The following is a 27,500-nucleotide window of genomic DNA, read 5'->3' on the forward strand; positions in this document are numbered from 1 at the left end:
CCCCTCCCTCCCCCCACCGACCCTCAGTAACAGCAGTGTGTACCATCCCCTCCCTCCCCCCACCGACCCTCAGTAAACAGCAGTGTGTACCATCCCCTCCATCCCCCACCGACACTCAGTAACAGCAGTGTGTACCATCACCTCCCTCCCCCCCACCCACCCTCTGTAACAGCAGTGTGTACCATCCCCTCCCTCCCCCCCACCGACCCTCAGTAACAGCAGTGTGTACCATTCCTCCCTCCCCCCCACCGACCCTCCAGTAACAGCAGTGTGTACCATCCCCTCCCTCCCCCCACCGACGCTCAGTAACAGCAGTGTGTACCATCCCCTCCCTCCCCCCACCGACTCTCAGTAACAGCAGTGTGTACCATCCCCTCCCTCCCCCCACCGACGCTCAGTAACAGCAGTGTGTACCATCCCCTCCCTCCCCCCCACCGACGCTCAGTAACAGCAGGGTGTACCATCCTCTCCTCCCCCCACCGACCCTCAGTAACAGCAGTGTGTACCATCCCCTCCCTCCCCCCACCGACACTCAGTAACAGCAGTGTGTACCATCCCCTCCCTCCCCCCCCACCGACCCTCAGTAACAGCAGTGTGTACCATCCCCTCCCTCCCCCCACCGACCCTCAGTAACAGCAGTGTGTACCATCCCCTCCCTCCCCCCACTGACCCTCAGTAACAGCAGTGTGTACCATCCCCTCCCCTCCCCCCACCGACGCTCAGTAACAGCAGTGTGTACCATCCCCTCCCTCCCCCCACCGACGCTCAGTAACAGCAGTGTGTACCATCCCCTCCATCCCCCACCGACCCTCAGTAACAGCAGTGTGTACCATCCCCTCCCTCCCCCCACCGACACTCAGTAACAGCAGTGTGTACAATCCCCTCCCTCCCCCCACCGACCCTCAGTAACAGCAGTGTGTACCATCTCCTCCCTCCCCCCACCGACCCTCAGTAACAGCAGTGTGTACCATCCCCTCCCTCCCCCACCGACCTCAGTAACAGCAGTGTGTACCATCCCCTCCCTCCCCCCCCACCGACACTCAGTAACAGCAGTGTGTACCATCCCCTCCCTCCCCCCCACCGACCCTCAGTAACAGCAGTGTGTACCATCCCCTCCCTCCCCCCACCGACCCTCAGTAACAGCAGTGTGTACCATCCCCTCCCTCCCCCCCACCGACCCTCAGTAACAGCAGTGTGTACCATCCCCTCCCTCCCCCCACCGACCCTCAGTAACAGCAGTGTGTACCATCCCCTCCCTCCCCCCCACCGACACTCAGTAACAGCAGTGTGTACCATCCCCTCCCTCCCCCCACCGACCCTCTGTAACAGCAGTGTGTACCATCCCCTCCCACCCCCCACCGACCCTCAGTAACAGCAGTGTGTACCATCCCCTCCCTCCCCCCACCGACCCTCAGTAACAGCAGTGTGTACCATCCCCTCCCTCCCCCCACCGACGCTCAGTAACAGCAGTGTGTACCATCCCCTCCCTCCCCCACCGACCCTCAGTAACAGCAGTGTGTACCATCCCCTCCCTCCCCCACCGACCCTCAGTAACAGCAATGTGTACCATCCCCTCCCTCCCCCACCGACACTCAGTAACAGCAGTGTGTACCATCCCCTCCCTCCCCACCCACCGACACTCAGTAACAGCAGTGTGTACCATCCCCTCCCTCCCCACCCACCGACACTCAGTAACAGCAGTGTGTACCATCCCCTCCTCCCCCACCGACCCTCAGTAACAGCAGTGTGTACCATCCCCTCCCTCCCCCCACCGACCCTCAGTAACAGCAGTGTGTACCATCCCCTCCCTCCCTCCACCGACCCTCAGTAACAGCAGTGTGTACCATCCCCTCCCTCCCTCCACCGACCCTCAGTAACAGCAGTGTGTACCATCCCCTCCCTCCCCCCACCGACACTCAGTAACAGCAGTGTGTACCATCCCCTCCCTCCCCCCACCGATACTCAGTAACAGCAGTCTGAGTGAATAAAGAATTGGACAGCAGGGCAGTTGGAGGGGCTGACTGGCCTTTTCCAGCTCTTACATTCAGTGCACCTGGTTACCCTCTGAGAATCTGTGTCTAAAATGAAAACATGAATTGATAACTAGAATTGGTGACATTATTTCTTAACAGGAACACCCAGAGCTTAATAAGAGAGCAGCTAAGAGACACTGCGAGTTGGAAGAGCCAGTGAATTTAATATAATCGCTCCTTGATCAATTGTGACTGTGCATCAATTTCTTCTGAATCCCTTTACCTGTTGCTAAGAGGCGAGTGATGGATGTGGGGCCCATCGACTGGGGAACCCTCTCCTCCCCAGACCCCCCTCCCCAGACAGTCAATGGTTTGCTCAGGAAGTGGATTCCTGGTCTTTGGCAGTGTTCGTGATTGGCTGACGTGTCTCGCTATCGAGAAAGCGAGGGATGCAGCTGAGGAAAGTCAGTGTCTGTGACAGAGAGAGAGAGAGAGTCTGTGCTGACAGCAGCTTCAAGTGAGCAAACCTATCTCTCCCTCCTGTGTGGGTGCTGCGGAGACAGAGAGGGGGACAGATACAGGAATGGATTTATTCTGAAGGTGAGTGCGCGACCAAGTGTTAGTAAGCATGCCCAGCAAGTGATTCGGAAGTGGATTGTCGATTTACCGCAGGGAATATAAACGTCAGGATGCGTCCCCACAGATGGAGAAGGTATTGTTAAGTCTGCAGTGAGAGAACCATGTCCTGTTTTGCGCTCACTTCAGAAAGGGCACATTTACGTTGAGCGCAGTTCTCTCTGGGATAACATGACGATGGGGTGGATGTGAGGGGGACGCTGCATCTAAGGGGCAAGATTAATTTGGAGTTTAGCTGAATGAATTCTGAGGGACACAAGAGGCTGAGAAGGCGACGCACTTGTGGAAGGGGCTAGAATGAGGGGACTCTAACCACAAAGAGGTTCCCACTTCAAACTGGGGAGGCGGGGGTGAGAATTCCTATCTCAGAGATTAGTGCCAGTTCTCGGAGTATTTTTAAAGCAGCGTTAATGGACTTGCGAGAGGGTGTCGAAGGGTTCTGAGGGGACGGTGTGGGAGACAAGGCGACAGTTAAGTCAGCCACATCTCATCGAACAACAGAGCTCAGGGGTTCCCTCAACACTGGGCTCCTGACGCTTGCAGCTAGATATTTTCCGAAATAAGAGCTACTCAGAGGTGTTAGCACGCAATCTCTGGAGCACGTGGGTTTTTGGACCCGGGTCCCCTGGCTGGGAGGTAGGGTCACTACCACACGAGCCCTGTCGGTTCGACGTCAGATGTTGCAAATCCCGTAGAGAAGGAGATCGGAGCATCGGATGTAACGCGGAGCCACCGGCACTAATTCCCAGGAAACAAATCCAGGGAAGGGCTTGGTTCATTGAGGAGCCCGTGCACGGATCTGGTCTCTCCCCACGGGTACTGAACCCTCAGGCCCTAGGAGACGGAATCTTTCAGCATTCCGGCTCAGTCGGCTCCGGATCGCCATGATCCCCAGTCAAACTGCATCAGGGCAGAGGTCGGGGGGAGTGGTGGGGTGTGGACGGAGTGGTCTGTGGGGAGTCCAGACCAAGTCTGGAGACCGACCGACCACAGACTGCGTCAGCTCTGGCCTCCCTGCGATAGGAAGGATGTTGAAAGGGTGCAGAAGAGATTTGCGAGGACGCTGCCAGGGTTGGAGGGTTCGAGCTACAGGGAGAGGCTGAACAGGCTGGGCTGTTTTCCCTGGAGCGTCGGAGGCTGAGGGGTGACCTTATAGAGGTTTATAAAATCATGAGGGGCATGGATAGGGTAAATAGACAAGGTCTTTTCAGAGTTAGCCCTTCGGCGTTGCCATCTCCCTCATTCAGTCCGAAGAAAGGTCCCGGCCCCCCCGAAATGGCCGATTACCCTGCTTTCTCCCCAGAGAGACCTGCTGAGTTTCTCCAAGCAGTTTCCGTTCTCGCGACAGAAAGCCGGCATCCTCGGGTGTTTACCCCAGTGGGAGGGTCTGAGCTGAGAAAACCCGGCCGTGGCTGGCGAGAGAGCGCAGAGCCAGAACCCCCCCACCCCCCCCACCCCAACCCCCCACCCCCCCCACCCCAAACCCCCCCCCACCCCGCGACCGTGTGAAAAAGGTGGAGGGTCTGGAAAAAGGTGCAAAGGGAAATAATCAAATTACAAAAGATGAGGCCAGGACTGAGGTGGGGGGGGGGGGGGGGGGGGAAGGGGAGATGGGGGGGGGGGAGGCGAGGTGAGGGGGGGGGGGCGGGGAGGGGAGATGGGGGGGTGCGGGGAGGGGGGGGGGAGGGGGGGCGGGGAGGGAGATGGGGAGGGGGGGTGGGGAGGGGAGGTGAGGGGGGGGAGCGGGGAGGGGAGGTGGGGAGGGGGGCGGGGAGGGGAGGTGAGGGGGGGAGCGGGGAGGGGGAGGTGGGGGGGGAGCGGGGAGGGGAGATGGGGGGGGGGAGCGGGGAGGGGAGGGTGGGGGGGGAGCGGGGAGGGGAGATGGGGGTGCGGGGGGGGGGCGGGGAGGGGAGGTGGGGGAGGCGGGAGGGGAGGTGAGGGGGGGAGCGGGGAGGGGAGGTGGGGAGGGGGGCGAGGAGGGGAGGTGGGGAGGCGGGGAGGGGAGATGGGGGGGGAGCGGGGAGGGGAGGTGGGGGGGAGCGGGGAGGGGAGGTGGGGAGGGGGGCGAGGAGGGGAGGTGGGGGAGGCGGGGGAGGGGAGATGGGGGGGGGAGCGGGAGGGGAGGTGGGGGGGAGCGGGGAGGGGAGGGTGGGGAGGGGGGGGGCGGGGAGGGGAGGGAGGGGGGTGGGGAGGGGAGGTGGGGAGGGGGGGGGCGGGGAGGGAGGTGGGGGGGAGCGGGGAGGGGAGGTGGGGGGGAGCGGGGAGGGAGGTGGGTGGGGGGGGAGGGGAGGTGTGGGGGGGGTGACTTATCAGACTCCCTAAAGTCACTGTGTGTTGGATAAATTTGTATGTGAGCCAACAGGTTCTCAATGAGTGAGTTAACGATACTTGAGGAACGAGTGAGGGTGCTGTTCACTCGGTTTGGATGAATTTCTTGAGGCGTTGGAAGTGCTGGGTCTTGTATGAACTGGCCACAGATAGCAAATGGTCCGTGAACAATGTCTGATTTACCTCCGTTGACTTTACCTCAATCCCTGGGCGGCACGGTGGCACATTGCTGCCTCACAGCGCCAGAGACCCGGGTTCAATTCCACCTCGGCGACTCTCTGTGTGTGGGGTCTGCACATTCTCCCCGTGTCTGAGTGGGTTTCCTCCCACAAGCCACATATGTGCAGGTTAGGGTGAATCGGCCAGGCTATAATTGCCTGCAGTGTTAGGTGAAGGGGTGAATGTAGAGGTGTGGGTCGGTGTGGACTTGTTGGGCCGAAGGGCCTGTTTCCACACTGTAAGTAATCTAATCCAGTTCTTTTTTGAGGCAGTTGGCTTGCATCAATTAGGTCGTGTTCCTGTTTAACTTCCAATCGTGCACCTCTAGTAAGCGTTATATTTCATTATATTGTACAAAGGCCAACTCGGTTAAAGGAAGAGGGAGCGTTTTGATGGTTTGGGAGTGAATTTTAGACTCTTGTGTCCAACTGCCCCTCTGTAAAGGGGAGATATCGCTTCTGGGTTGTTGTGATGGGCCAAGTCTAGGGTGTCAGGGTGTCTCAGTGGGTAGCACTGCTGCCTCCACAGCACCAGGATCCCCGGTTCGATTCCACCCTCGGGTGACTGTGTGTGTGTGTGTGTGTGGAGTTTGCACATTCTCCCCGTGTCTGTGTGGGTTTGCTCCGGTTTCCTCCCACAGTCCAAAGATGTGCAGGTCAGTGTGAACTAGCTGTGTTAAATTGCCCGTAGCGTTAGGTGCATTAGTCAGAGGGGAAATGGGTCTGGGTGGGTTACTCTTCGGAGGGTTGGACTGAAGGGCTGGTTTCCACAATGTAGGGAATCTTTTTTTAAAAAAAGTGGCGGCGGTGGAGGTGCCAAAAAGCGTGCCCAGGAAGATCCCACTAAAATTCAAGGGGAGTTAAGGTTTCGCATCCAGGTGACCCTCCTTCAGAAACGGAAAATGCCGGGAAAACACGGCAGGTCCATGGAGAGAATCAGAGTTGATGTTTCGGGTCGAGTGAGCCTTCCTCAGAACTGCCTCTGCTTCCCTCTCCACAGGTGCTGGTGAGTTTCTCTGGCGCCTCCTGTTTCCGGAACATTCCTCGCCTTGCGTTCAGCTAAGCCTCTCCTGCTGAAGAAAAGCATCCCGAGATGCCTTCCTCACCCACATGTTCCGTCACCCGTCGGGTTATAAGGTTCCCTCTGCACCCCCCCCAACAACTCGGTTCTTTTTGGTCAATTGTGTCCTCCTTCCTTCCAATCCGCAGGTCACAAGGGGGAGGTCAGAGGTCACGGTCATGGCGGCCCTGAACATGGCGGCCCTGAACGACTCGGAGCTGATGGGGTGGACCAATGGGACCGTCGATCAGTGCAGGCCCCGTTACAATTACTACGCGGCGCTGCTCAGTCTCCTGATCTTCACTGTGGTTTTCGGCAACGTGGCTGGTGTGCTTGGCGGTGTCACGGGAGAGAGCACTGCAGACCACCACCAACTACCTCATCGTCAGCTTGGCAGTGGCGGATCTGCTGGTGGCCACCCTGGTCATGCCCTGGGTCGTCTACCTCGAGGTAATGCCACCCACTTCTCAACCCTTGGGCTGGGGTCGGCGGAAGGTTCCGGCAAGGTCTGGGGCCTGCTCAGGACTGACCTCGGCGGGGGGGGGGCAGCGATCACTGCGCCCAGGTTGGCGGAAGGCTCTGGAAATGTCTGGGGCCCACTTGGTGCTGACCTCGTGGGTCAGCGATTCCTGGGCCAGGGTCAGCAGAAGGTTCCAGAAAGGTCTAGGGCCTTCTCGAGCACCGACCTCACGGGCCAGCAGTCGCCGCACTGGGGTTGGTGGAAGGTTCTGGAAAGGTCTAGGGCCTGCTCGGTGCTGACCTCGTGGGTCGGCGCTCCCTGGGCCAGGCTTGGCGGAAGGTTCTGGAAAGGTCAGGGGCCGACTCAAGACTGACTTTGTGGGTCAGCGATTCCTGGGCCGGCATTGGCAGAAGGTTCTGGAAAGGTCTGGGGCCCGACTCAGTACTGACCTCGTGCTTCAGCAACTCCTGGGCTGATGTTTGGCGGAAGGTTCCGGAAAGGACTGGGCCCTGCTTATGGGTCAGCGATCCCGGGCCAGGGTTAGCGGAAGGTTCTGGAAAGGTCTAGGGCCAGCTCAGTACTGACCTTGTGCGTCAGGGTTATTCCTGGGCTGGGGGTTGGTGGAAGGTTCTGGAAAGGTTCTAAGACCCCCAACCAGTCACCCAATAGAAAAGGCCCCAAATTCTCTCCTCCTGGCCTGACCATCTGTACATTGGAGAAGCTGGAAACAATTCCGCCATCTTGACTCTCAGGCAGGGTTTCACCCTTGACCTCAGGCCAGTCAGTGGACCGAGACATGAATTTGCTTTATTCCCTTGGAACCTTCTTCCTTTCTGAGTGTTTCTAGCACTAACAATGCAGCTTTAGTTTTAAACATTTGTTCACTCCCCAACCGTTGCTGGCAGTTCTTCTTATTCATTTGTGGGACGTGGGGACGTCACTGGATGAGGCTCATCATTTATCGCCCCGTCCCTAGTTGCCACCCCCCCCCTGCCCCGAGAAGGTGGGGGTGTGCTGCCTTCTTGCAGTCCATGTGCTGTAGGGTTGACCCACAATGTCCCTGAGGGAGGGAATTCCAGGATTCTGACCCAGGAAGGAACGGCCGATATATTTCCAAGTCGGGATGGTGAGGGGAGGGGAACTTGCAGAGGGGGTGGTGTTCCCATGTAGCTGCTGCCCCTTGTCCTTCCAGATGGAAGTGGCTGTGGGTTTGGAAGGTGCTGCCTGAGGATCTTTAGTGAATCTTGTAGATGATACACTCTGTACCCATGTCATATAGTTTGTATGGTTGAACATGCCATTCTTCAACACTCTAGAGAACATATACCCAGTAATGAACCACTTTTATCTCCCTACCCTCATGCCTTAAGTGACTAGATGATGTGCACACCAATGTCCCACTGATCCTGCACACTTCCTGTTATTCCTGACATATCCCCCTGGCCACCTACCTCCGAGACTATCTCCCTCTGCTGCATTCCCACTCACCGACTCTATCTTCTCATGAGTGAGTTTAAGGACCTTTTGTGAGGGGGTTGTACAGGATGTTGGTGAGGCTTCTGCTGGAGTACTGTGTCCAGTTCTGGTCCTCCTGTTTTAGGAAGGATATTATTAAACTGGAGAGGGTTCGGAAGAGGTTTACCAGGATGTAGAACATAGAACAGTCCAGCACAGTACAGGCCCTTCAGCCCTTGCTATTGTGCTGGCCTTTTATCCTACTCTAAGATCAGACTAACCTACAGACCCTTCACATGTGACTATCCAAGAGTCGCTTAAATGTCCCTAATGTCTCTGACTGTACTCCCACCGTTGGCAGTGCACCCACCACTCTCTGTGTAAAGAACCTCCCTCTGACGTCTCCCCGAAACCTTCCTCCAATCACCTGAAAGTTACGGCCCCTCGTGATAGACGTTTGCACTCTGGGAAAAGGACTCTGGCTTCCCACTCTATCGTCGTCTGGAATGGGAGGGTTTGAGATTTAAGGAGAGGCGGGATAGGCCAGGACATTTTCCACTGGAGCGCAGGAAGCTGAGAAGCAAACCTGGCAGAGAGCTATAAAATAAGGAGGCGAAGAGTTAGGGTGAATGGAGGGTGCCTGTTCCCGAGAGAGAGGGCACACTGTTTTTTAAGGTGAGACATGTAAAAGAGACATGAGGGGCAAATGTTTTACACAGAGGGTGTGGAATGACCACTCCTGATGAAGTGGGGGGTGTGGGGGGGCAGCTACAACGTTTAAAAGACATTTGGATAAGAACATGAACAGGAAAAGGGTTGGAGGGAGGTGGGCCAGGAGCAGGCAGCTGGGACTACTTTAGTTTGGGATTGGGGTCGGCATGGACTGGTTGGGCCGAAGGGTCTGTTTCTGTGCTGTCGGACTCTGTGAGAGCTCCCTTCCTTATGAGACGGTAGACATCTGTGGCTCAGTGGTTAGCACTGCTGCCTCCCAGCGCCAGGGACACAGGTTCGATTCCAGCCTCAGGCGACTGACTGTGTGGAGTTTGCACGTTCTCCCCGTGTCTGCGTGGGTTTCCTCCGGGTGCTCCGGTTTCCTCCCACAGTCCAAAGATGTGCAAGTTAGGTGAATTGGCCATGCTAAATTGTCCCGTATTGTTAGGTGAAAGGGTAAATGTAGGGGTATGGGTGGGTTACTCTTCAGAGGGTCAGTGTGGACTTGTTGGGCCGAAGGGCCTGTTTCCACACTGCAAGTAATCTAATCTAATCTCATTTCGGAATTGTATCCAGGGTCTCCCCCTCAACGCCCCCAATTCCAGTCTCAGTCCTCCCAGCATCCAGTCCATTGCAAGCTCTCGGGATCTTCCGAGTCTGATTCAGGAGATCGGGGATTGTACGGGAGCCATGGGGAGACCCACTTCCCGGGCGGATTGTATCTGCAGTTTGGGGAGGTCTCCTTCACTACGTTTTTTAATAAGAACCTGGGAGCAGGAGTTGGCCGTCTGGCCCTTTGATCCTGCCCCACCGGCCGATAAGATCCCGGCCGATCTTTTCACGGGCACAACTCCACTTACCCATCCCCCCCTCACCGTAACCCCTAATTCCTTTGTTGTTCAAAACAAAAACCTACCTCAGTTTTCAAAACGTTTACTGAAGTAGTTTCAACTACTTCCCTGGGCAGGGAATTCCACAGATTCACAATTCTCTGGGTGAAGAAATTCCTTCTCAATTCAGTCCCAAATCTGCTCCCTCTAATCTTGGGGCTGTGTCCTCTTGTCCTAGTTTCGCCTGCCTGTGGAAACATCCTCCCTGCTTCTATCTTATCCATCCCCTTCGTAATTTTAGATTAGATTCCCTACAGTTGGCCCTTCGGCCCAACCAGTCCACACCGACCCTCCGAAGAGCAACCCACCCAGACCCATTTCCCTCTGACGAATGCCCCTATCACTGTAGGCAATTTAGCATGGCCAATTCACCTGGCCGGAACATCTTTGGACTGTGGGAGGAAACCGGAGCACCCGGAGGAAACCCACGCAGACACGGGGAGAATGTGCAAACTCCACACAGTCAGTCGCCTGAGTGAGGCTGGAATCGAACCTGGGACCCTGGTGCTGTGAGGCAGCAGTGCTAACCACTGAGCCACCCCCCATTTTATATGTTTCTATAAGATACCCCCTCATTCTGCTGAACTGCAATGAATATAATCCCAGTCTAATCTGTCTCTCCTCATAAGCCAAACCCCCTCAACTCCCGGATCCAACCCAGTGAGGAGAAAGTGAGGCCTGCAGATGCTGATTCCTGATAAGGGCCTATTCCCGAAACGTCGATTCTCCTGCTCCTCGGATGCTGCCGTGCTTTTCCGGCACCGCACAATCAACCCAGTGAACCTCCTGTGCACCCCCCTCCAGCCCCTTCCGTCTCGAGTGAGGAGACCGAAACGGCACACAGTATTCCAGGTGTGGCCTCGGCAGCACCCTGTACAGCTGCAACATCTGGGGAAGGACGTGCTGGCGGTGGGAGAGAGACTGCAGGGAAAGCTCACCAAACCGATTCCCCACGTGATCTGGGTGTTCTTGTCCACCAGTCAATGAAGGCAAGCATGCAGGTACAGCAGGTAGTGAAGAAGGCTAATAGCATGCTGGCCTTTATAACAAGAGGGATTGAGTATAGAAGTAAAGAGGTTCTTCTGCAGCTGTACAGGGCCCTGGTGAGACCACACCTGGAGTACTGTGTGCAGTTCTGGTCTCCAAATTTGAGGAAAGACATTCTGGCTATTGAGGGAGTGCAGTGTAGGTTCATGAGGTCAATTCCTGGAATGGCGGGATTACCTTACACTGAAAGACTGGAGCGACTGGGCTTGTATACCCTTGAGTTTAGAAGACTGAGAGGGGATCTGATTGAAACGTATAGGATTATGAAAGATTGGACACTTTGGAGGCAGGAAACATGTTTCCGCTGATGGGTGAGTGCCGAACCAGAGGACACAGCTTAAAAATACGGGGTAGACCATTTAGGACAGAGATGAGGAGAAACTTCTTCACCCAGAGAGTGGTGGCTGTGTGGAATGCTCTGTCCCAGAGGGCAGTGGAGGCCCAGTCTCTGGATTGATTTAAGAAAGAGTTGGATAGAGCTCTCAAAGATAGTGGAATCAAGGGTTATGGAGATAAGGCAGGAACAGGATACTGATTGGGAATGATCAGCCATGATCATATTGAATGGCGGTGCAGGCTCGAAGGGCTGAATGGTCTACTCCTGCACCTATTGTCTATTGTCTATTGTCTATTGTGACGGCAGGACTGACGTTTGAGGGGGGAGTTGAAATCGGTTTGGTTCGTACTCACTGGAGTCCTGAAGGGAGAGGATTGTAATGTTCGACTAGGACCGGGTAGAACAGGCTCGGGAAAGGCTGTTCCCAGTGAGCAGGGGAAGCTCAGGGAAGGGGCGATCACACAGGGTTCAGCGTACGGGATCCTGTGGGATTGGCTGACTCCCAGAGGAATCAAGGTTAGAGCGGCGCTGGAAAAACTCAGCAGGTCAGGCAGCATCCGCGGAGCAGGAAAATCAACGTTCCGGGCAGGAGCCCTTCATCAGAAATGGGATGTGGGGAAGAGAGCTTGGAATGGTTTCCAGGAGGAGTTAGGGATAGTTCTTTGGGATGCAGGGGGACTGGGATGGGCGATCACTTTGAGTGGGTGAACAGGATGGAGGGGCCTACTCCAGCTCCCATACTCTACTCCCATACTCTGGATAGAGCAAGGGTTTTCCCAGGCTGAAGGATTCAATAGCGAGAGGTCATGCTTTCAAAGGGAGAGGTGGTAGCTTTAAGGGGGATACACGTGCTTCACACAGAGGGTGGTGGGCGTTTGGAACACGTTGCCAGCAGAGGTGGTAGAGACAGGCATGGTAGGTTCATTTAAGATGCATCTGGACAGATGCATGGGTAGGTGGGGAGCAGAGGGATACAGATCCTTAGGAATTGCCCGACAGGTTTAGACAGTAGATTTGGATCGGTTCAGGCCTGGAGGGCCGAAGGGCCTGTTCCTGGGCTGTACATTTTCTTTGTTCTTTGGTCTACAGGGTCACCAACTGTTCTTCTGAACTCCAGTGGGGACAGGCCTAGCCTACACCCCCATTCCCCTTCCCCAGCTTGTAACCACACCAAGATGGCCATCAGGTGGTGTTGGAGATATTCTTTGACCCCCCTCCAACCTCCGGCCACACCCCCCCCCCCCGCCCCCCGACTCCGTTATCCACACTCATTCCCAAATCCTCATTCCCACATCAAATGGAGGAAGGAGTCGTCAGAGATATGTATCTGTCGGTGCAGAAATGATCAAATATTTATCCCTTATCGTCAACAGCGGGCTCATTGATGCTGTGTAATGACTTCGCTTGTGTTCTAACCACACTGTTCCCACACAATTCGATCTGGAACTAAGTTAGTGATATTGGAAATAAAACTGGCTCTGAGTTACTTCTGCAGCCCCTTGTCAAGTTAATTTGTATTCCTCATTATCTCGACTGTCAATGACAGTTTAATCTCTCGGTAGACTCTCCATCTTAGAATGACCCGAAATACAATTTTTGAGTTTTATGTGGTTTACAATAAAGATCTCACAGCCACAAGTAAGGCAGTGACGAGCAATATTCTCAATGTCTGATTCATGTCAGGTGCAGACAGAAGTGTTAGTTTCTCAACAGAAGACTGTCACAACACGACTGGGACATGGGCCAGAATCTGTGTCACACGGAAACAGGCCATTCAGCCCATTGAGTCCACACCAACCCTCTGAAGCACATCACATCCAGGCCCATCCCTCGACCCTATCCCTGTAACCCTGCATTTCCCTTGGCCAATCCACCCTAACCTACACATCCCTGGGCACTATGGGACAATTTAGCATGACCAATCCACCCTAACCTACACATCCCTGGGCACTATGGGACAATTTAGCATGACCAATCCACCCTAACCTACACATCCCTGGGCACTATGGGACAATTTAGCATGACCAATCCACCCTAACCTACACATCCCTGGACACTATGGGACAATTTAGCATGGCCAATCCACCCTAACCTGCACATCCCTGGGCACTATGGGACAATTTAGCATGGCCAAATCACCCTAACCTACACATCCCTGGACACTATGGGACAATTTAGCACGGCCAATCCACCCTAACCTATACATCCCTGGGCACTATGGGACAATTTAGCATGGCCAATCCACCCTAACCTGCACATCCCTGGGCACTATGGGACAATTTAGCATGGCCAAATCACCCTAACCTACACATCCCTGGACACTATGGGACAATTTAGCATGGCCAATCCACCCTAACCTGCACATCCCTGGGCACAATGGGACAATTTAGCATGGCCAAATCACCCTAACCTACACATCCCTGGACACTATGTGACAATTTAGCATGGCCAATCCACCCTAACCTACACATCCCTGGGCACCATGGGACAATTTAGCATGGCCAATCGACCCTAACCTACACATCCCTGGGCACTATGGGACAATTTAGCATGGCCAATCCACCCTAACCTACACATCCCTGGGCACCATGGGACAATTTAGCATGGCCAATCGACCCTAACCTACACATCCCTGGACACTATGGGACAATTTAGCATGGCCAATCCACCCTAACCTACACATCCCTGGGCACTATGGGACAATTTAGCATGACCAATCCACCCTAACCTACACATCCCTGGACACTATGTGACAATTTAGCATGGCCAATCCACCCTAACCTACACATCCCTGGACACTATGGGACAATTTAGCACGGCCAATCCACCCTAACCTATACATCCCTGGGCACTATGGGACAATTTAGCATGGCCAATCCACCCTAACCTGCACATCCCTGGGCACTATGGGACAATTTAGCATGGCCAAATCACCCTAACCTACACATCCCTGGACACTATGGGACAATTTAGCATGGCCAATCCACCCTAACCTGCACATCCCTGGGCACTATGGGACAATTTAGCATGGCCAATCCACCCTAACCTACACATCCCTGGGCACCATGGGACAATTTAGCATGGCCAATCGACCCTAACCTACACATCCCTGGACACTATGGGACAATTTAGCATGGCCAATCCACCCTAACCTACACATCCCTGGGCACCATGTGACAATTTAGCATGGCCAATCGACCCTAACGTACACATCCCTGGACACTATGGGACAATTTAGCATGGCCAATCCACCCTAACCTGCACATCCCTGGGCACTATGGGACAATTTAGCATGGCCAAATCACCCTAACCTACACATCCCTGGACACTATGGGACAATTTAGCATGGCCAATCCACCCTAACCTGCACATCCCTGGGCACTATGGGACAATTTAGCATGGCCAATCGACCCTAACCTACACATCCCTGGGCACTATGGGACAATTTAGCATGGCCAAATCACCCTAACCTACACATCCCTGGACACTATGGGACAATTTAGCATGGCCAATCCACCCTAACCTACACATCCCTGGGCACCATGGGACAATTTAGCATGGCCAAATCACCCTAACCTGCACATCCCTGGGCACTATGGGACAATTAAGCATGGCCAATCCACCCTAACCTGCACATCCCTGGGCACTATGGGACAATTTAGCATGGCCAATCCACCCTAACCTGCACATCCCAGAGCACTATGGGACAATTTAGCATGGCCAATCCACCCTAACCTGCACATCCCTGGGCACTATGGGACAATTTAGCATGACCAATCCACCCTAACCTACACATCCCTGGGCACTATGGGACAATTTAGCATGACCAATCCACCCTAACCTACACATCCCTGGACACTATGGGACAATTTGACATGGCCAATCCACCCTAACCTACACATCCCTGGGCACTATGGGACAATTTAGCATGGCCAATCCACCCTAACCTGTACATCCCTGGGCACTATGGGACAATTTAGCATGGCCAATCCACCCTAACCTGTACATCCCTGGGCACTATGGGACAATTTAGCATGGCCAAATCACCCTAACCTTCACATCCCTGGACACTATGGGACAATTTAGCATGGCCAATCCACCCTAACCTACACATCCCTGGGCACCATGGGATAATTTAGCATGGCCAATCCACCCTAACCTACACATCCCTGGGCACCATGGGATAATTTAGCAAGGCCAATCCACCCTAACCTACACATCCCTGGGCACTATGGGACAGTTTAGCATGGCCAATCCACCCTAACCTGCACATCCCTGGGCACTATGGGACAATTTAGCAAGGCCAATCCACCCTAACCTACACATCCCTGGGCACCATGGGACAATTTAGCATGGCCAATCCACCCTAACTTGCACATCCCTGGGCACTATGGGACAATTTAGCATGGCCAATCCACCCTAACCTACACATCCCTGGACACTATGGGACAATTTAGCATGGCCAATCCACCCTAACCTACACATCCCTGGACACTATGGGACAATGTAGCATGGCCAATCCACCCTAACCTGCACATCCCTGGACACTATGGGACAATTTCCCATGGTCAATCCACCCTAAACTGCACTCCCTGGACACTATGGGACTATTTAGCATGGCCCATCAACCCTAACCTGCACATCCCTGGGCACTATGGGACAATTTCCCATGGCCAATCCACCCTAACCTGCACATCCCTGGGCACTATGGGACAATTTAGCATGGCCAATCCACCCTAACCTGCACATTCCTGGGCACTATGGGACAATTTAGCATGGCCAATCCACCCTAACCTACACATCCCTGGGCACTATGGGGCAATTTAGCATGGCCAATCCACCCTGACCTTCACATTTTTGGACTGTGGGAGGAAACCGGAGCACCCGGAGCAAACCCACACAGACATGGGGAGAATGTGCAAACTCCACACAGACAGTCACCCGAGGGTTAGCATCAAACCCAGTTCCCTGGCGCTGAGAGGCAGCAGTGCTAACCACTGAGCCACCACGAAAGGCAGATTAAATCGTTCACTTCAAGTATTTTTTATGTTATATGAAGCTGTCTAGACTTCATTTCGTGAGTCAATCATTTACTGATATGATTTAATTTTTAAAAAATCAATGTGTAGAAATAAATTACATGTCGCATCGAAAGAAAGAGACAGCAATTTTATCCTTTCGATGTGATTTATTGTCATGTGTACCTCAGTACAGTGAAAAGCTTTGTTTGTGACCAGTGCAGGAAGATCCATAGCCAGCATGGACAGGCAGATGGTAGGGTGAGAAAAACTTAGAGGCCACAGGTAACACCTCACAGGAGGTGCGCTGGGTGGGATCAACATTGACAAGGTCAGCATTATCTGAACCGAGAGAGTCCACTCATCAGTCTAATAACGGCTGGGAAGAAGCTGTTCCTCAATCTGATGCGCCTGTTCAAGCTTCTATGTCTCCTGCCTGGTTTCTCCAGTGCCTTTGATCTGTTGCGATCTCCCATGGAGTTTGCAAAAGTGATTTTTAACACCGGGGCCCACATGGAGTCGTTAGGACAGGTCACCCCTGAGTCTGTGAGTGGGGGGAGGACGAGTTCATGTGTCAGTGTGGACCCGGAGTTAATTGTGGGGAGGAGTTTGCAGTCTGCCTCGAGGGCCTTGTGGGTTGGAGGTGCGACGGAGTGTGGGGTGGGGGGGGGGGGGGGGGGATGGGGAGGCAGGGTGTCCCCTCGATCTGTGCCCCACTTTCCGCTCCGTTCTCTTCGCAGGTCGTTGGCGAGTGGCGGTTCGGTTGGGTTCACTGTGACATCTTTGTGACGCTCGATGTAATGTTCTGTACGGCCAGCATTCTGAACCTGTGCGCGATCAGCATCGACAGGTAACGCTGAGGGGCCGGGGCGGAGGGAGTGTGTTTTCCGATGGCCTTGCCGGGACAAGAAACAGGCTGTCGAGTGGGGACTTGGGCAGCACCCCTCTGTCCTCTCCTTCCTGTTGCATGTGCGCGCGTGAGTGTGAGTGTGTGAGTGTGTGTGTGTGAGTGTGAGTGTGAGGGTGAGGTTGGACCATGCTCCCCTTTCTTTTATTTCAACATCATTCTTTATTTGTAAGACTCCCTTTACATAAACACACAGTCACTGAAGCAGTCCGCTTCTGTATGGTAGTATTTGGGAGAAATGCTCTCCAACTCTGTCCAACAAATAAACCCATGGCCTTTCCGACTCACACAGGATTATGTTGGAGGCAGTGGGAGGGTGGGCGAACTGAACAGACCCCCCGTTTAACTGCGGCAGGAGTGGTCTTTCCCCACTGGGCCTGGGCGGCAGTGTGTTCACCTTCGGCCCATCGCGGGTCAGGCTGGGCCGGGTGTTGAGGCCTACCTGGATCCGGAGTCTGATCTCACAGGTCTCCCTGTCTGAGTGCTATCCCTGAGACAGAGCGACTGCTCTGGGGGGGGGGCTGGGTGGAGGTAGGGGGAAGCTCTACAGTCAAAATAGGAGACAGGAGCATTGTGGGAATCTCGCCACAAGCCAGTGTCATAGAAAGGGAAGGGAAATATGCCATCCTTACCCAGTCTGGGCCTACACGTGATTCCAAACCCACACCAGTGTGTATATGTGTGTGTGTGTGTGTGCGTGCGTGTGTCTGGTGTTTGAGTGTGTGTGTGTGTCTCTCATTTTGAGTGTGTGTGTAACTCTGTGTGTGTGTGTCTCGTGTTTGAGTGTTTGAGTGTGTGTGTGTGTGTGTGTGTGTCTCGTGTTTGAGTGTTTGAGTGTGTGTGTCTGTCTCTTAAAGATCCAAGCAGGAATCTAGTTCGTGGGCAGTCTTTGGGTGGCTTGGTAAGGGAACAGTTGGGGAAAGGGGGCTGAGGGGCTGCATGAGGTTGGGATTGCTGTTGAGGGTGTGGGTGTGCATTGGGCAAGGAAGAGTTACCTCCTTCTGGGCCAGGGGGTCTTGAGAGGATCAGGAGAAAGGGCTTTCCCATACTTCTTCCCTCTGCAATCTGTGCCCCTCTGAGGGCCCTGCTGATTGAAGGGTCAAACAGCCTCCTCCTGTCCCATTTCCCTTGTCACCATCTGTGCTTGAGCAATGGACCTGTTTCCCATTGACCACGTCCCCAATACCATTGGTTACCATGGCTCCGTGAACGATGGGGGCTGGAGTAGGCCATTCGGCCCATCGAAACCACCTCCCTCGGCTTCATCTGTCGGCCATTTTGGAACCGCGAGACGCCCATGCCGACCTGGTCAGCTCTAACCTGTTCAGTATCCTTCCCCACCCTCTCCCCCTCACAGGTACATGGCTGTTGCCATGCCGATGCTCTATAACACACGGTACAGTTCCAAGCGGAGGGTCACTCTGATGATCACGATGGTCTGGGCGCTGTCCTTCGCCATCTCCTGCCCACTCCTCTTCGGGCTGAAGAACCATCCGGGTAAGGCGTGTGGGCGTGTGGGCTTGTGGGCTTGTGGGGTGTGGGGTGGGTACAGTTGTTCCCTGAGCAGCCCCGTCCCTGACAGAGGGTCACTGCTCTCACTACGGACACCACCAGACAGAAAGAACCAAAGAGACGTACAGCGCAGGAACAGGCCCTTCGGCCCTCCAAGTCTGTGCTGATCCTCATGCCCTCATTAAACTAAAAAACAAACCCTCTGCCCTCATTCAGTCCGTATCCCTCTATTCCCTCCCTATTCCTGTACTCATCCAGATAACTTTTCAATGTCTCCAATGTGCCGACTTCCCCCCCCCCCCCCCCTTCTGGCAGTGTATTCCCGGTGCCTACCACTCTCTGTGTGAAAGACTTCCCTCGTACATCTCCTTAAACCTCCTTCTCTCACCTTGAACCTGTGTCCCCTTGTAATTGAAACTTTGACCCTGGGAGAAAGCCTCTGACTATCCCACCCTGTCTGTGCCTCTCATAATGTTTTAGCCCTCTATCAGGTCTCCTCTCCAGCCGCCATCCTTCCAGTGAAAACAATCCTGGTCTTTTTAATATTTCCTCACAGCGACCTGGCAACGTCCTGGTGAACCTACTCCCCGCTCTCTCTACGGCTTCCTTCTGGAATAGTGCCAGCCAAAACAGCACACACTACTCCAACTGCGGTCTGACAAGGGCGTTATAGCGCTGCTCCTGTGTCTCTTCAGTACCTGCTGTTACTGATCCAGATCGCCAGCATTGGTAGGACCTTTGGATATCAATTCTCCCTTGTGTGTTTATCCAGCTTCCCCCTTCGATATTAATTCCCCACCCCCCCCCACTCCCTGTGGGAGCGAGTCCCACATTCCCCACCCCCCCACTCCTTGTGGGAGTCAGTCCCACATTTCCTCCCCCCCCTACTCTCTGTGGGAGCGAGTCCCATATTCCCCACCCCCCCCACTCTCTGTGGGAGCGAGTCCCACATTCCCCACCCCCCCACTCCCTGTGGGAGTCAGTCCCACATTTCCCCCCCCCACTCCCTGTGGGAGTCAGTCCCACATTCCCTCCCCACTCCCTGTGGGAGTCAGTCCCACATTCCCCCCCACTCCCTGTGGGAGTCAGTCTCACATTCTCCCCCCACTCCCTGTGGGAGTGGGACCCACATATCCCCCCCCAGATCCTGTGGGAGTCAGTCCCACATTTCCCCCCCACTCCCTGTGGGAGTCAGTCCCACATTCTCCCCCCACTCCCTGTGGGAGTCAGTCCCACATTCCCCCCCCACTCCCTGTGGGAGTCAGTCCCACATTCCCCCCCCCACTCCCTGTGGGAGCGAGTCCCACAACCTTCCCCCGCCCCCCCCTCCCCTGGGGAAAGATGTTCCTCCTGAATTTCCCGTCGGATGTCTTGGAATGCCCCCTTGCTGTTGTCTGCCTCCAGCGCCTACAACCTCTGCTCCCCCCGCTCCACCACCCAAACTCCCTGACAATCGGAAACATCTTCCCCACATCGACCTGATTGAAAGCCCCTTTCGGAATTCGTCAGGTCAGGTCAGGTCAGGTCAGGTCAGGTCAGGTCAGGTCAGGGCCGGGCTTACCTCCCGTTGACCCCCCCCCCCCCGGTCTGTCAGAGAGACGTGACCCCTCGGCCTGTTCGATTGTCCCTCTCAGTAGCTAGGCCACGTCGTTCCCCAACAGCATTGTGGGAGAAGCAGGGAGACCGCTGTGTGACCTCCAACACCAGTAGCTCACCACCACCTTCCCATGGCCAGGCTGAGATTGGGGGATCGATGTCCGTGTGAAGGATGAAACACTAAACCCCCAGACGTCCGAGCGAGGGCAAACAAAAACGACTGAAAGGGGAAGGTTGCACCGTCGGCCATTTTGATGATTACCCCTCCCCCCAGTCCACCCCCTGGTCACATCTTCGAGTCAGAGAGAGGTACAGCACGGAAACAGACCCTTCGGTCCAACCCGTCCAAATATCCCAACCCAACCTAGTCCTATTTGCCAGCACTTTGCCCGTATCCCTTCATCTTTCCTGAAGGACTTTTGCCCGAAACATTGATTTTCCTGCTCCTCGGATGCTTCCTGACCTGCTGTGCTTTTCCAGCACCACACTAATCTTGACTCTAATCTCCAGCATCTGCAGTACCCACTTTTGCCATATCCCTCCAAACCCTTCCTATTCATATACCCATCCAAATGCCCCTTAAATGTTGTCATTGTACCAGCCTCCACCACATCCTCTGGCAGCTCATTCCATACACGTACCACCCTCTGGGTGAAAAAGTTGCCCCTTAGGTCTCTTTTACATCTTTCCCCTCTCACCCTAAACCTATGCCCCTCTAGTTCTGGACTCCCCCACCCCAGGGAAAAGACCTTGTCTATTTACCCTATCCATGTCCCTCATGGTTTTATAAACCTCTATAAGGTCACCCTAACACAGAGGTTTGTAAAACGCACCTTCTCCCCTGACAGAGAAAGGCGATGAGACAGTCTGCGTCATCGTCAACCCTTCCTTCGTCTTGTACTCCTCTATCGTCTCCTTCTACGCTCCCTTCATCGTGACCCTGCTGGTTTACGTCCAGATCTACGCCGTGCTGAGACGGAGGAGGAGACGGGTGGCAGTGAAGAGGATACACGCTGCTCCGGAACAGGAGGCCCAGGCACGTAGCAAGGTAGGCCCAGCGTGGGCAGGAAGGAGCTAGCAATGGGCACAGGGACTGAGGGGTTTGGGGGGAGGGGGAGGGGGAGGGGGAGGGGGGGAGGGTGCGGGGCTTTCACCTAGCCCCCTCCAGACACAGGGAGGGTAAATCCTGCCCCCACACCCTCCCTGTGGGACTGGGGGCAAGGACCCCATTTGACACGGGCTCCCAGCGGCGTGCGTCTGTTCCCTATCGGAGCCGTTTCCCCATCCCCATGGATTCGTTTCCGGCCCTGGATTCCAGGGAGGAGCCAGATGGAGGGGATTTATACAGGGCTGGATATTGGTCAGAATGAATCTCCTGCTCTACCCTGTCCTGGGAGGGTTTAATGGGGGGGATAGTGTAGAGGGAGCTTTACTCTGTATCTAACCCCGTGCTGTCCCTGTCCTGGGAGGGTTTAATGGGGGGGGATAGTGTAGAGGGAGCTTTACTCTGTATCTAACCCCGTGCTGTCCCTGTCCTGGGAGTGTTTGATGGGGGATAGTGTAGAGGGAGCTTTACTCTGTATCTAACCCCGTGCTGTCCCTGTCCTGGGAGGGTTTAATGGGGGGGATAGTGTAGAGGGAGCTTTACTCTGTATCTAACCCCGTACTGTCCCTGTCCTGGGAGTGTTTGATGGGGACAGTGTAGAGGGAGCTTTACTCTGTATCTAACCCCGTGCTGTCCCTGTCCTGGGGGTGTTTGATGGGAGACAGTGTAGAGGGAGCTTTACTCTGTATCTAACCCCGTGCTGCCCCTGTCCTGGGAGTGTTTGATGGGGGACAGTGTAGAGGGAGCTTTACTCCGTATCTAACCCCGTGCTGTCCCTGTCCTGGGGGTGTTTGATGGGAGACAGTGTAGAGGGAGCTTTACTCTGTATCTAACCCCGTGCTGTCCCTGTCCTGGGGGTGTTTGATGGGAGACAGTGTAGAGGGAGCTTTACTCTGTATCTAACCCCGTGCTGTCCCTGTCCTGGGAATGTTTGATGGGGAGGACAGTGTAGAGAGAGCTTTACTCTGTATCTAACCCCGTGCTGTCCCTGTCCTGGGAGGGTTTGATGGGGGGACAGTGTAGAGGGAGCTTTACTCAGTATCTAATCCCGTGCTGTCCCTGTCCTGGGAGGGTTTGATGGGGTCAGTCAGGTAGAGTTGTGAACCTCGATTTTGTAAATGCCAATTTTAATTATTTTTGTCGGTCCCTTTTTTTGTGCCCACACATTGTGAGGAGATTTCTGCTGGTTTTGTTTCATTTCAGAATAAGTGTGCATACCCTGAAGATGTTAAACTTTGCAATTTAATGGTCCAGCCTCATGCGAACACGAGTGTGAACAAACAGAAATTGGTAAGATTGGGTTTGGAGAGTTCTGGCCCCTCTCGGCTCACAGTCACCTTCCCACCTAATTGGACCTGTCCAAATTCCTAAATTCCTGATGTCCCAGTCATTTCACTGCATCCGACAACCTTTCCCATTCACTCGCACCGCACACGACCCCAATGGATCAACCCCCTTCCCATTCATTCCAACCACACAGAATCCCAGTGGATTAACCCCATTTCCCATTCACTCCCACCGCACAAAATCCCAATGGAACAACCCCCTTCCCATTCATTCCCACTGCGCACAATCCCAATGGATTAACCTCCTTCCCATTCATTCCCATTGACACAATCCCAATGGAACAACCTGGTTCCCATTCAATGCCATTAGACACAATCCCAATGGATCAACCCCCTTCCCAATCCCTCCCATTGCACACAATCCCAATGGATCAAACACCTTTCCCATTCACTCCCAATGGATCATAACCCTTCCCAATCCCTCCCATTGCCCACAATCCCAATGGATCAACCCCCTTCCCATTCACTCTCATTGGATACAATCCCAATGGCGGTAAAGACACTGGGGGGGTGGGGGGAGGGGGGGTGTGGGCGTGTCAGCTCTGTCACCATCTCCCTTCCCATTGGTGAACATTTCTGGGTTACTTCCTGATTACCTGCCCAATCACAAACATGATATTGAAATCCCACCAACCCCACCTCCTCCCCGGCTCACCGATGATGAGCCCTTCCCTGTCCTTTATCCTGCCTGGATTTGGGGACTCACTGCATCTCTATTTTGTCCTGTCGTCGTTGGGATGACTCTGAGGCCCGCGGCACATTAACATCGATCGTTGCAATCCCACCTTGATGCTCTTTGAGAGACATGAGCGAGGCAATTCTCTCACTAGATCCCCAGAACTCCCTCTGTTTCTTCAGAATTCCTTTTCGGAAGGTTCTGGCCTCCTCTGTCTCTCACGGAATGGCCGTCTTTGCCTCAGCCTCCGGAAGTTTCTACTCCTGTTCCTCCATCTTGCCCCCCTCCGCCCTCCCCCCACCCCTCAGGCCCCTGATCTAGGCCTTGGCTCTCAGAGCTGATCCTCCCTGACATGAAGGGATTGTGTCATCCTCAGGTTTCCCAGTAAAGCAATCCATGTTCCCTCCGAACCCATCCATCCTGCCAACGAAGGGAGTCTGCTCATCCGATCCTAAGCCCTGACCTCAGATGCCTGAGCGAGGGCAAAACAAACAACTGAAAGGGGAAGATTTAACCATCGGCCATTTTGATGATTATACCCCTCCCCTTGTCCACCCCCTGGTCACATCTTCAAGTCATAGAGATGTACAGCACTGAAACAGACCCTTCGCTCCAACCCCTCCATGCTGACCCAGATATCCCAACCTAATCCAGTCCGATTTGCCAGCACTTGGCCCATATCCCTCCAAACCCTTCCTATTCATATACCCATCCAAATGCCTCTTAAATGTTGTAATTGTACCAGCTTCCACCACATCCTCTGGCAGCTCATTCCATACACGTACCACCCTCTGGGTGAAAACGTTGCCCCTTCGGTCTCTTTTATAGCTTTCCCCTCTCACCCTAAACCTATGCCCCTCTAGTTCTGGACTCCCCGACCCCAGGGTAAAGACTTTGTCTATTTATCCTATCCATGCCCCTCATAATTTTGTAAACCTCTATAAGGTCACCCCTCAGCCTCCGACGCTCCAGGGAAAACAGCCCCAGCCTGTTCAGCCTCTCCCTGTAGCTCAGACCCTCCAACCCTGGCAACATCCTTGGAAATCTTTTCTGAACCCTTTCAAGTTTCACAACATCTTTCCGATAGGAAGGAGACCAGAATTGTACACAATATTCCAACAGTGGCCCCTAACCAATGTCCTGTACAGCCGCAACATGACCTCCCAACTCCTGTACTCAATACTCTGACCAATAAAGGAAAGCATACCAAACATCTTCTTCACTATCCTATCTACCTGTGACTCCACTTTCAAGGAGCTATGAACCTGCACTCCAAGGTCTCTTTGTTCAGCAACATTCCCCAGGACCTTACCATTAAGTGTATAAGTCCTGCTAAGATTTGCTTTCCCAAAATGCAGCACCTCACATTTATCTGAATTAAACTCCATCTGCCACCTCTCAGCCCATTGGCCCATCTGGTCCAGATCCTGTTGTAATCTGAGGTAACCCTCTTCGCTGTCCACTACACCTCCAATTTTGGTGTCATCTACAAACTTACTAACTGGACTTCCTATGTTCACATCCAAATCATTTATATAAATGACAAAAAGTAGAGGGCCCAGCGCCGATCCTTGTGGCACTCTACTGGTCACAGGCCTCCAGTCTGAAAAGCTAGCCCCTCTGCCTTCTACTCATTTGTGTCTTATTGAGTTTGCTATCGGTCAAAATGGGCCCATTCCCCCCCCCCCTCAGTTTGTACACCTCCCCTAAAGTTTCTCTGTCTATCCAAACAGAGCGTGTGAACCGCAGATTTATCGGACACTTGGAGGGGCTGGGGACGTTTCTGCCCTCTGGGTCTCCATACCTTCCTCAGTTGGCGGTGACCCTCTCTCGTCCGTGAGTACCGATCCAATAGGAAAACCCTATCCCTCCTGTTGTGGAGGGTTTTCCTCCCCACCCCAAGCCCACCCTGCTCCATTGCCGTGCCTCAACCTCCGACACCAAGCCTCTGACCAAACCCTTCCTGCTGATGTGCTTGTGCTGTTGCCCAGGAGCTCCCACATACTGCAGCCGTGACACACCAAACAGATTTTTCCTTCGTCCTTGTCCCCTTCTTGGCTCGGTGTTCCGGCTGTTGACCTCCCCTCTTTTCTGTTCCTTCTGGGAAAATCCTAGACGCTGGTGCGGGAAGCGACGGCAGGACAGGAAGGAGCTGAGAGGGCCCACCACAGAGAGGAGCCCGGGAAGCCCAGGCCGGCGGGAACTCCCTCGGCTTCGCAGTGCGCCATCGCCTCTGGCTCCGGCCTGACGGCTGGGAAGTGGGAGGCGCCGTCCTCCGTTGAAGTGTCCCGGGCTCCTGAATGGGATGGCCCGGGGAGTTTCTTCAGGGGCGACACCTTGGTGGTGCGGAGGGTCATGGATGAGGAACAGGCCCCAGCCGTCAGGGCAGCATCAAGGAGCAAGGTGTCCCACCAGAAGGAGAAGAAGGCAACGCAGATGTTGGCGATTGTCTTAGGTGAGTCTAGAACGATCTAGGACTGAATTCGAGAGTCACCATAGTGACCTAGAACAGTGGGGTATGATGCCCTGAGTCATCGGGATATTTATAACCGTGTTCTCACAATTATCTGGAAGAACAGGCTGCAATTCAAGTCATGATTATCCAGAACTATAAACCAATTCACTTCGTCTTACAATGACCTAAATCTTTAAGATTGAGTTGTGACAATGATCAGGTACAAACGCTTGTGTGACAATCTAGAACAACAGGCCAAGTACCAAGTTTCTGGAAGATTCTAGAACAATAGGTCACATTGTTGTAATGATCTCGACCAATCAGCTGCATTCCTGGGGTTACAATGGCGACGAAACAACAGACTAAATTTCCGCCATTCCCAATGATCTTGAGCAAGATGTGGAGCGAGTTTGACTCACGATGGTCTGGAGAATCCGGAGTCTGATGGTAACACGATGATCCGGAACTGTAGCCTGGCCTCTGTGATCTTACAACTATCTCAAATTATCGTCTGCAATCATCAAATCACCGTGATCGAGATTGATAGACCTCACAATAACCTTGATAAATATTCACAATGACCTGGAATGATTTACTAACTGACCCAACCTCACGGAGATGAACAACAATCGGCTATAGACTAGTTTGTTCTAATTAGTTAGACAAATGGGCTGTCTTGCATGGCGCTGTGATGATCTAGAACAATAGACCAAGGTTCACGACCCGAGTTGTTCTAGAACAATAGACCAAGGTTCATGACCCGAGTTGTTCTCGAACAAAAGACCAAGGTTCGCGACCTGAGTTGTTCTCGAACAATAGACCAAGGTTCATGACCCGAGTTGCTCTAGAACATAGACCAAGGTTCATGACCCGAGTTACTCTAGAACATAGACCAATGTGCGTGATCCTGAGTTATTCAAAAACAATAGACCAAAATACATGACCACAATTTATTCTAGAACAATACTAAAGTTCATGACCCTTGGTTTTCCTTGGACAACAGACCAAGGTTCATGACCCTGAGTTGTTCCAGAACAACAGACCAAGTGCTATCCAGTCACAGTACATTTTGGTGTTCTCAAATAGGAGGTGAAGATGGAAGGATTCATGGTGAGCTTTAACTCTAGGCTTGAATCACAATGGTCTAGAACATGCTCATATTCCATCATGCCACAGTTGTCCAGAACAATAGGGTCCCACAATGATCTAGAAGTATAATGTACTGAGTCACAATGACCTATGACCTTATAATGCATTTCCTGTTCTCACCATGATCTGGGAAAACACTGGGCGACAAAATTTTTCCAATTGTAAATAAATGTACAATGTCTCACTGTGATCTGGAACAACAGGCCAGGTCCCATGGTTTCCACAACGAGGTAGATTAACCGCTGGTTTCCAAGGGGACACAATGATCGAGAACAAGTCCCAAAGTTAAAACGAGCCTGAATGTTCTAGAACAATCGGTGATGTCACGCTTAATCAGAAGGAGCTCGGACAACGGTGCAACGAGGAGCTAGGACAATCGGAGAACATCATTCTGGAGTCACCCTGTTTGATATGTAGATGGAGGGTAAACATTAGCAAGGAACTGAGCTCCCATCCCTGCAATTGGCAAAGGGGCCAGTCGCCAGGAGCACTGACCTGGGAATGAAGTGCACAGTGAGCACCATTGTGTGTGTGTGTGTGTGTGTGTGTGTGCGCGTATATGTGTGTGAGTGTGTATATGTGTGTGTGTATGAGTATGTGTGAGCATGTGTGTGTGTGTGT

General features: G+C 53.7%; 1 protein-coding gene across 1 annotated transcript in view; it reads left to right on the forward strand.

The window, feature by feature from the left end:
* Positions 1-6,420: 6,420 nt before the first annotated feature.
* Positions 6,421-27,500, forward strand: part of LOC140458976 (D(2)-like dopamine receptor) — a 25,534-nt gene continuing 4,454 nt past the window's right edge. Inside the window, 7 exon segments of the mRNA XM_072553714.1 lie at positions 6,421-6,538; positions 6,540-6,665; positions 16,874-16,983; positions 18,398-18,537; positions 20,997-21,196; positions 22,457-22,543; positions 25,391-25,730. Of these exon segments, the coding sequence (XP_072409815.1) occupies positions 6,437-6,538; positions 6,540-6,665; positions 16,874-16,983; positions 18,398-18,537; positions 20,997-21,196; positions 22,457-22,543; positions 25,391-25,730 (1,105 nt within the window). The 5' untranslated portion in view covers positions 6,421-6,436.

Source organism: Chiloscyllium punctatum, chromosome 34 (genome assembly GCF_047496795.1).
Source record: "Chiloscyllium punctatum isolate Juve2018m chromosome 34, sChiPun1.3, whole genome shotgun sequence".
Lineage (NCBI taxonomy): Eukaryota > Metazoa > Chordata > Chondrichthyes > Orectolobiformes > Hemiscylliidae > Chiloscyllium > Chiloscyllium punctatum.